Source organism: Coenobita brevimanus, chromosome 110 (assembly GCF_032717465.1).
Source record: "Coenobita brevimanus isolate Jiangsu-jjx chromosome 110, ASM3271746v2, whole genome shotgun sequence".
Lineage (NCBI taxonomy): Eukaryota > Metazoa > Arthropoda > Malacostraca > Decapoda > Coenobitidae > Coenobita > Coenobita brevimanus.
The window spans coordinates 46,046,416-46,057,726 of NC_137063.1; the positions used below are offsets into that span (position 1 = coordinate 46,046,416).

At 39.7% G+C, this 11,311-nt stretch overlaps 1 protein-coding gene across 1 annotated transcript in view; it reads right to left on the reverse strand.

Moving 5' to 3' along the window:
• Positions 1–8,516, reverse strand: part of LOC145417491 (short/branched chain specific acyl-CoA dehydrogenase, mitochondrial) — a 54,730-nt gene extending 46,214 nt beyond the window's left edge. Inside the window, exon 1 of the mRNA XM_080286200.1 lies at positions 8,320–8,516. Within this exon, the coding sequence (XP_080142326.1) occupies positions 8,320–8,337 (18 nt within the window). The 5' untranslated portion in view covers positions 8,338–8,516. The remainder of the gene's footprint in view (positions 1–8,319) is intronic.
• Positions 8,517–11,311: the final 2,795 nt, after the last annotated feature.

Here is an 11,311-nt window from a genome sequence, read left to right on the forward strand (position 1 = left end):
GCTCCTCGATTACAGGTAACACTAAACACTGCCTCATCAGACCACAACACTGACAACCATTGCTCCTCACCCCAGTTAAGGTATTTGTTAGCAAAGGCAAGCCTACGCTGGTAACGTGTAAGAAGAGGCTTTCTCACAGGCCTGTGACTTGTGTAACCATGTTCATGGACTCTTCGAGACACTGTGCACACAGAAACCTCACCAAACACTTCCGGGTCGCTTTCCTTTATTTTCCTTGCACTCACACGAGGATTAGACTCTAGTGCACGTTTTAAAACATTAACAGACCTCGGGGAAGCTTTCCTGGGCCTACTAGACCACGGTTTCTTTGTGGGAACGTCACCACTGTTTTCCACTTGAAAACGGGCACACCACCTACGCACTGTCGATTGAGCCACACCAACCAATTCACTAATTTCCTTCGTGGGGTGGCCTGCCCACTTCAGAGCAATGATCTGGGATATGATTTCACTCGATAGTTCACGGGTAGGTGCCATAACAAAGTGGCGAAAGCCAAAACACTGCAGGACAATAGGTTAAAAATGGCACAATAAGAGAGGGAGACGCGGTGGAGTTCCTCTCTCTCACGCAACCCGTAGACAACTGAGGTGGGAACCAACCAGCACGCGGTAAGGCCTCAAGCTCCCGTGACGTCATGCTAGTGCCCCAAACATCTGGCTCATTTTTAGTACCAAAAACGGGTGATTCTCTTTTGGCCATAAGTATTGCACGCCCTGCCATAGGCGCTCGATACTTCTGATGAGCACTGTATATATATATACAGTATATACAGTAAACTCTCGATAATTCGGATTAACTGGGGGGAACCCTATGTTGGATTATCCAAAAATCCGAATTATTGGAGCTCATGTTTGCCCCTATCCCCAAATCAAACCCACACTCACTAAAACATGGCTTTTTCACAAAAACATTGAACAGTAGAGTATATTATTACTTTATACTCAAAGAATGCACAATACAATACATAAAATAGTGTCAAACCTTGATAATGATGTCTTGTAACACAGTAGTAGAGTACAGTACACTGAACTCTACCGAAGGTAAGGTATTGTACAGTTCCCAAAAACTACATTTATTACTACACTCATGACTACAAAAACTGTTCACGTCCACTTATCACTGGAACCCTTTTTGGACTTGTCTCGCGTAATTTGGATTTCTACCAGAATTAAAATTATTTGTCTGATGGTCAAAAAACATCCGAATTAACCGACTTCCAAATTATTCGGGTTTGAATTAGAGAGGGTTTACTGTATGTATATATATATATATATATAAGTAATCCCTGTAATATCCGAACGCCCAATATCCAAACATCCCCACTAACCGGACATAATCGTCCCGGGATCCAGTATTCCCAAACTGGGCCAAAGAACGCAAAAAATTAGAAAAAAATTTGACTTTTTTCCCTCCCGTAATTTGAAATTGCCGTGTGGCGTCAAACAGCTGTTATACCATGATCCTTTCACCCCTTCTTTCCTCCCCCTCCCCCCTCCCCTGTCAGGGTTGCCATTTGGTATTTTTCATTACCAAGTGTGGGCCAATTTGGTAATGAAAAATTCGTTTGGTAATGAATCAGAATAATGCATTACCAAATGGATTTTTCACATGTATGAGGATACACAGGATGGAGATGGTGGATTGTTTGCTCTCTCTGATTAATCTGCTACCCTACATAGCGTGAAAATAATCAACATGCTGTTAATTATAAGGAGAGTGATTACATGTATTTCCACTTGTATATATAATTAGTGATGAATAAATGCTCGCTTTACGAATTTGGTAATGAAAAGTTAAATTTGGTAATGAAAGTTGAGGAGATTGGTAATGTGGCCGTTGCGATCTGGCAACTCTGTTACCCCGCCATCATCAACAGTCATAGCCAAACTTCGATCGAGAGCAGATGCTTATAGCAGTGCAAGCCACAGGTGCTTGTTTTTTGTGAATAAACAGTGAATAAACTGCAATACCTCACCACTAGAACACACGGGAATTTACAGTGTTGTGCAGTGTTAAGAAATTAGAATTTAGAGTGCAGAGGATTAACTGTGGACTGCAAACTGGCGGTTCAAACCAGTCCAGGAGCCAGGGACTTGTAAGTACCCAGAATGTTTAATATTGTATAAACTCACCTCTAAAACCTCATTTTATGATTCTTTTGCATTTATTTCAGTCTTTTATGTCCCTTATTGGTGTGATTTGGGTCTTAAATAGGTGCAATGCATGTCCAGAGGGAGTTGTATAGGTGTTTTTCTGAGATAGGGTCCATAAGTACAAGTCCAGGAGGCTGGGGCCCAATATCCGGACAGGATCACTATCCGGACATGCCTTTGGCTCTATTACGTCGGATATTGGAGGGATTATATATATACAGTATATATATATATATATATATATACACACAGTATATCCATCATCCAATCCCATGTTGGCCCATGAGGAGCATAGGAGCCTGAGGCTAGGCAGTTGGTCCTGACATTTAAGATGAGAGTGACCAGCTTCACTCATCACTGAGTGGCATTACATGAGCAATAAACCCCAACAACCCCTTGGATATAAACCTTCACTGGCTCAATCCGATTAGAGCACAATAATTACCCATTAAACCACCAGGTGCCAAAATTTGGTTATATGGTTACCACCCAGTGTAGTTAATGGTTTCCTGGTGTACAGGAAACCATTTGGCTTGTCACTCAGTGTAGAGTCACCCACAGGCAGAAGGAAGAGGAAAGAATGAAGGAACGAAAGACAGAGGAGGGAGTGTAAAGTCACCCGTAGGCAGAAAGACGAGGAAAGACTGAAGGAAAGTAAGACAGAAGAAGATGGAAGGAAAGAAGGATGGAGGATAGGAAAGGGCAGACACCTGAAAGTAGCACTACACTGAGTGAGCGGATGGTGAGTGCCTCCACCTACCACACAGACACACACACACACACATATATATATATATATATATATATATATATATATATATATATATATATACTGTATATATATATATATATGTATATACAGTATATATATTTATACACACACACGCACAGTTGTATATGTCCTTGTAGTCTAGAATAGAAAACACTATCCATATCCCTCTTAGTATAAGTTAGACACTCTTACCAGAGCTGCATAGCACTTGTTTACTGACCTAATGCAGTTAACCTACCCTCTTGTTGTAAATGGTACATGCTTGATTTCTCACTGATGCATATTTTGCTGGAACACTGAGATGATGAAAAATAATTAGACTGATTTGATGTCTAACAACTATGTGCCTTATCGCACAAAAAACAGCTTATGGACTGGTAGGTGGTGGCGACCATCATCCACTCACCTGATGTGGTGCTGCCTATTTCTTCCTTCACCTTTATCATTTTGTGTCTGCCCTCAACTCTTCCTGTTTCTCCCATCTTTCCTGTCACTTTCTATAACTCTCTTTCCATTTCAGGTGGCTTTACACTGAGTTACAAGCCTAATGGTATCCTGTATGCTAGGAAATCATTTACAGCACTGGGTGGTAACTACTGTATATAACCAACTCATAAGTGTTCCCAACATGTCAACAAGTGAGTTGGTGGAGGGTTAATGCCCCTCCCCATAAAACAACTGACTCAAATACAAATGGGCACCCCTTGCGAGAAATGGCATCTTGCAATACACAGACAGATTGATAGAAGGCATCTGACTATAGATAGGTAGATTGATAGCTAGAAGTATTATTGTGTCCTGTTTTCTCATCATTCACTTTGGGAAGGTTTTGAAATGTTTAGTAGCATTACTGAGTGAGATAAAAGTGTTATATAAAAAATTTTATATGATCAAGAGGTTTTATGAATACGGCTCCTGATGTATTAACAGCATAACACTGTCAGAAATTAAGTACAGCAGTCCCTCAGTTATCCGACGTGCAGTATCCGGACGCTGGACCTTGACTGTATTAAACAATTATCCGAATTTACTTGCAATTATCCAGATGTAAAAGTCCCCAAGAACTTTGACCAGCCAGTCGACATGTTCAAACATTCAGTATCGTGGCTGCTGGGCTCGAGCTGAGCGGGATGTAGGCCGTAACCCACAACCAGAGCTAAAATATACTTCCACCCCTGTACTGAATGGTCAAGGTTGCGACTCGTCTGATCACTCCCAAGAAACCTCTTGCACCCCGACTGTATCCCACAAGCAGTATCAAAACACCCATATGCATCCCCACCGAATGTCCAAGGTCGCACAGCCACCAGGCTAAGTCTTTCCCAACTCCCACTGAGATTGTAACACAGCCTGCAAGCCATGAGTACATGTTCGGTGACAGCGGCCATCCGCCTTTCTACCAAATGTTCAAAGTCACCCGGTCACTGTGAGTTGTGTTTCCGCACAGCCACTCAGCGTCTGTCAGACCGCAAGCCACGAGTAAGTGTACAGTAAAAGCGCCTGTCTGCCTCATGACAGAAAGGTGAAAATCCTGCCCATACCCTCACTTCTCCCTCCTTCCCATCCCTCCTCCATACTCTCCCGGCTCCCCCTCATTCCCTACCCTCCTCCGTGGTGATAACACTGACTCGTGAGTTTTTACATTTTTTTTTACTATTTATTTGACTACTATTGGTTGTATTGAAATTCCACAAAACCCATGAGAAAGCTCATGAAATTTTGCATCTAGACATTTGCTTATCTCTTGGAAGATGCTACCAGAATTTTGCACTAGGATGGTGGGAAGTTATATGCAGGTAAGTTTTACTCCTGAACACTTTATTCTAACTGCATTTCTGTACTTTTACTTGTCAGTTTTATGTGTTTTTATTAGCATATCTTATAGTATAAACAACGGCAAAGATAATGGTATACCCTTTTTACTAATATAACCAATTTCCAGTGGCATATTTGGCCATGGAATTTTTTTTGAGCCATGCGAACAATCACTCATCACATATAACTGATTTTCAAACCATCTTCAGGTTTTTTGTGGATTTTTGTTGTTATTGTTTTCATGATGTTTTGCACTGACATGGATAGTCCTATGCTTGTTTTGATGTCTCAGTATGGCAGAATGACCAGAAAACAGTGCAAAAATTAGGAGGGGTACTGTACTGTACATACAGTACCGTAGTATATAGGAAGGGTGTTTTTTTGGTTTTCATTTTTAATTTTTTTTTTTTTTTTTTTACATGGTTTTCTTGGTGTTTAGCATTACTATGGATATTCCTATGTGTGTTTTGATGTCTAAATATGGCAGACTGATCTGAAAACAGTGCTAAAATTAGGAGAGGTATAATACATACAGTAGTGTATAGGTAGAGTGTTTTTTGGTTTTCTTTTTTTTTTCCCCATGGTTTTCTTGGTGTTGAAAATTATTTTGGATAATCCTATGTATGTTTTGATGTCAAAATATGGCAGAATGACCAGAAAACACTGCCAAAATAAGGAGGGGTACTGTACATACAGTAGTGTATAAGTAGGGTGTTTTTGGTTTTCGGTGGTTTTTCTGCATGGTTTTCTTGGTGTTTAGCATTACCTTGGATATTCCTGTGTGTGTTTTGATGTCTAAATATGCCTAAATGTCTGGAAAACACTGCCAAATTAAGCATAGGTACTGTACAAATAGGTTAGGTATAGGTTGGAAGTTGGGTATAGGTAGAGTCTGGGTATAGTAACAGAATAGTGTTCATTATCCGGATGTTGCCACTACCCGGACATGCCTTTGGCTGTTATGTCCTGATAAATGAGGGATTACTGTATCACCATCCATTTCTTTTCTTTTCTTTCTTTTTCCACGTATGCTTAAGTGTGTCAGTGATGTTGATCTTACTTTAACAACAGACAATTGCAGTGCTGAGCAGTTATCATCAAATGCTGTGGGATACATCACAGTGTGTATGCAAACTGCTTGAACTTGTGCATTTGGACAGTGCTGCTTTGTTACTGAGCCAAAAACATCACACTGGGCAGTTTTCTGCCTACTTGCCTAGCCACCTTCACACCTCCATATCAGTTGTTTAATTCACTTCCATGAAATATATGATGATGGTGAATCTTTTGGTTATTTTGAAAGGGAGCCTTGAAAAATATCAAGATCCAAATTAGCATACGTGAAATAACAGAAGACAAATCTGTCTTCAGAAACAGACTAACCACAGAGGTATTTCACTGAACTCACTGGACTTACTTGACAGATCCAAAGTGACCTCTTGGATGCATAATCCACCAAGCAATGCTGCTAATGTTTGCATAACAGCTGAACTCTAGAAGTAAACACTGTTAGATTCAACTGGTGTAACTACATTCTACAATTTTAGCTGTTATTTATATGGAGTATTTTGCACTCATCATGGAGAATCAATATTTTAGGAAAATCGCATATCCATATAATTGGGATTCGACTGTACACATAAACCAGTATTGTATCAGTTCTCTTTATAAGTTATGGTGGAGTTGTCCTATTGCAATACACTCAAGCCTTACATAATCAAGTCCTGAAAACAGACATAATCTGGCCAAACCTGGCATAGTTCTGTGGGTTTATTGTTAACTGAGGTAGAACTCCCAGGTGCATTTTATAGGACTTCTTTGTCATCAAAACCAATTAAAACCTTTTGTAATACTATATAAGAAACTGCAGATTATTCAGAAAATCTATCTATCTATAGCCCGACGCCTTAATCCCGCAAAAGGTGGCCGCAGACAAAACGCCTCCAATTTGCTCTGTCACCCACCATTTGACTACCCTCCCCCCAACTCACTCCCCCCTCCCTCATGTACCTCTCAACTCCCTCCCTCCACCTCATCCTCGGTCTTCCCCTCCCTCCACCTCACCTACATACACCTTCTTAGTCAGTCTTTCATTCTCCATTCTCTCCACATGTCTAAACCACCTTAGTGTATTTCTCCTAATCTTCTCAACCACATCCACATCCACTCCACAACTTTCTTTCACTTCTTCATTCGTCAACCTGTCCATCCACATGCTCCTCTCAGGTAACTCATTTCCACCGCTCTCACTCTTGACTTGTTCCCCTCCTGCAAGGTCCATGCCTCGCTTCCACACGTCAGGGTAGGGATCACAATACACTCATGCAGTGACTTCTTAACTTCCATACTCACCTCCCTATTTCTCATCACTGCTTTCAGTGAACCAACAACCTTCCCTCCCTGCTGTACCCTTCCACACATTTCATCCCCCAAAGTTCCATCCTTACTCATCACAATACCCAAGTACTTGAATGCACTCGCATTCTTACTTACCAAATGGGCACGGCAATTCCACCTGTATTATGACAAACTCACAATCTCAAGTTAAGTAATTCTGATGCATCCGGTATGCAATACAGACAGTTAACCGTTCAACTGTGACTGCAAGAAGTGATTGGAAAAAGACAAAATTTACCTAATTTTTGGTAGTTAAAGAAGCAGCCAAGTCGCCTGTGGCGATGTTTACCAATGGTCTTTCCAGCTGGTTGCATTGTTTACCAGCCATCGCTACGACTGGATGTGTCAGTGTATCCTGTGTCAAAGCTACGGGAAACTTCAGGATTTAACCAAACCTAACCTAACCAAACCATGCCCAATCCAACCTAATCTCAAACATTTTACAGCCAGCCTTCAAATTTAAAAATGCACATTAGGAACGTTAAATATGGCTGGCTACTGGTAAAGTTGGCTGAATATTTACGCATTCTAAATCCTCAATCATTGCTTTTATAGGTAAGTTTATAAAAATGCCCAGTGGCTGTGGTAATCCAGGAATATTAAAAGGTAACCTATGAAAGATTCATTTCAATAGAAAGTATGGAAAGGCCACAACCTTTTGATAAAGAATTAATAAACAATGTCAACTTGAAAGAAGTGCATCAATAATAGAGTGAAAAACATAAGAAAACTGCATACTGTACTGTACAAAACACAGTCCTCTTATGATGCAGCTAATGTGGATGTCTTCAGTTTCAGTGAAGTCTCAGTTGCCCAGTCATTTGTGTGACTTGAATGACACTGAGACAATTACAAAATATTCATTTCATTCATTGCCAGATGCCATGTAACCCAAACGGAGTGGCCAAGGGCTTAGAGTTAATTGTTTTACAAGGAGGGGCACTAATCCTCCACCAAACCCACTTGACACGTAGGGAGAACGTTATGCCAACAGCATCTGGTGTTCCCAGGCGGACAAAATATACCTGGTAATAAACTTAACAAAAAGGCTCTTGGTGATGCCCCTAAAATATGATTCTGCCACGCAATTAATAGTTTATGAAAGCTCTGTAATCCCTGTCAGAAATGGTACAATGAAGAACAGTGTTCTATGACACTTACAGCAGGCCGGCGCAGCATTTTGGTGTTCTTGTTTCGATGCCGGCCAGTAAGCTGATCTGCCTTTTACCCTCGCGTCACTGGAAGGAGTTTGAAGGAATATGTTATTGACAGAAGGGTTCCGCCATGCACTATAAGCACAGAAGCCCTGTCGTAGTATCAAAGTTGTCCAGGGACTCTGTGGGAGAATCAGTTCTGCAATCAACCACTATATTTCTTGCAACGGCAACTCACAGTCACTTAACCAGTTTGGCGATTTTGATTTCGGTTTTGTTAAAATAAGAAACTTGTACAGTTTAGAATAGCCTTCAATATTCATTGTCTCAAGTTCTTTACCAGCACATACTTGGGTAAAATTCAAATGACCATCAGTATTACCGATAACAGTGGGATAAGTTTAAAGTTGTTCAAAAATAATCTCCGAATTTTGGACAAAACGAAACATCCTTTCATATTTTGTTTACATAAAATCATTGCTGCCACATTATCAGCTGATTACATGACAACTCTTTCTGAGAGAAACATAAAAGAAATGTGATAGTTTTAACCAAAAGACTAAGACAGGTCTTCTTTTCATCATTAGCTCATCTATACAACATATATAATAAAGTGATGGAGATTATAGCAAATACTGTTTTTAACAATAAGGTTGTCCAACTGCTCTCTCTACCCACAGTGCACCTCGCCGTCGCCGATCATCACAGCGCTCTTCTATACGGAGTGGCGGAGGTGGGCATGGAAGAGCGTTTTTGTCATATCCAAATTTAGTAATATCTCTGTTGTCCTTCAAACTTTCAATTTTATTTGATTGTGGGTGTGTAGTTAAAGATATTGTAGAACACCAGTCACAGTGTAAGTTTGGAAAGGTGATCTGTAGAGACTGATGTTTATAGATTGAAATTGGGGAAGTATCGAGGTCTGGTAAAAGCTGTTGATGCTGTTGTAAACACGTGAATGTGGTCGAGTTTCTCGAGTATGGTGGATACTTATGTCGTGAGAAATTTATCGACAAACTAAAGGTACATCGATTTGTATTTTAAGAATTACTGTAGACAGGTGTGTTAATATGGAGTGACAAAAAGTTAGTGGGCGCATTTTAATGATGCTATTATGATGGACGATGCATTTATCCAGTGATTTATTTAGTTGGTTATGGATATTGCATACACTGACCTTACCATGATCTAACCTTGCGGCGTCATTTATTTTTCCGGTGTAGAACCGAAGTGTTGTATATGCCTTTTGTGAGTGAGTTAAGGTTTGTTTATTAATGTATGTATTTAAGTAGCCTACACTCAGTTGACGGCGTAAAAATTATCTTGCCAATGCTGTAAATTGGCAAACATAAACCGATTGGTGTCAGTATCGGCCAGGAAGGGAGTATTATCCGATAATTAGAATTGAAACAATTGGCACAGTAACGAGAAACGGCCTACCGTAAATGCTAGTTTTACCCATTGACCTTTGACTCGGGAATAATTTTGTTGATAATCATTAAGGACCAGGACCACTTTTTTCTTTACCTGTAGCTCTTGGGATACTTTGAATTTTGTGAGTGCATTTTCAAGTTTCCTTTTTTTTTTCTCTCTCTCTGTAATAGGACCACCTCTTGAAAAATACTGACCTTTGAACTGATTCTGTGACGTTATAAAGGTGTAGAGATGTGTGTGTGTGATTATGAAAAGGATCCATTGGTAAACAAGGAAAATATGGTTTACCTAGGGATAGGGTAGGATAGGTTAGGTTAGGTTGGGATAAATAAGGGTAAATATATCCTTTATTGCTTTTTCATATTTTTTGGTGTTTTTTTCTTCAGTTTGATAGTTTTTTAGTTCATTTGGGTGTTTTGGGGCCTCATTTGTGCAAATGAATACCCGGTAATAACCATAATATGACTATGACAATCGTGGGCCTAATCTGTTTAACTAAACGTAACCTAACCTAGCTTAACTGTACTAAATAATTTAATCTACCCTGACCTAACCTAATCCAACTCAGCCTAACGTAACCTAACCCAGCATCCAGTTGGGAAATGAAATCCACCTTTCAGTATGTTAAGCAAGATTTGGTAATATTCATTTGCACACAAAAAAGCACAGATCCACTGGGTATGGTATGATTGCTCGCTAAAGAAATGGCAATAAAAGAAATAAATACCTAAGTAAGGTTGGGGTACCAAAATTTAGATGTGGATAAATAGCCACTGTTAGGGATATTTTCATTCCAAAAAGGTGTTCTGGGATGGAGCCTGTCTTCTCGTACCACAAGATAGGGTCTGTCTGTAAACAAGTGCCGCATTGTTAAGCGCTTCACCACCTTAACAGAAAATATTGAAACCTGAAAGTGGATAAGAAAATATTTGAAGAATTCTGTGCAGGGCTAAACAGAAGAAAGCTTCAAACTAAGATGGTCGTATGTTTTCTGAAGGATACCAGTACCTTTATTAATTTTAAAAGTTACAAAAAGCATTTAAACACTATTTGTTTGCAATCCCTAATGTTACCGAAGACGTACATGCCATCTTGTGATGTGTAAAGACTGATGGACGCTATCCTAGAGTGCTATTTTTATTTAAATTATATAACCCATCAGGTCTCTTGCTAACTGCTGATGGTTGCGAGCCATTTGGCTCCTAAGGTTTCAGATTTACGAGCCAAATAAATTTTTAGTAGCCAAACTGACTACGAGCCTACATAGTTTACGAGCAAAAAATATATTTATTTATATATTTACATACTGTCTATTTTTATACATTCACAGTGGCGACAAGGAAAGACTTAATAATCGATCACAATGTGCTTTTTTGTTCAATTAAGTGAGATTTACTTATTTTGTAGTTTACTGGGTTTTGAAGTGGATGTATTTTCTCCTCGCCAAAAGGCGACTTGCATGTCAAATTTGTTCTCTGAAGGGAAAAAATTCTCGCATTTTCAAGCTGTAGCTTGCCAAACAAGAACCCTGCCCATATTAGTTTCTATTTATCCAAGTCTAACCT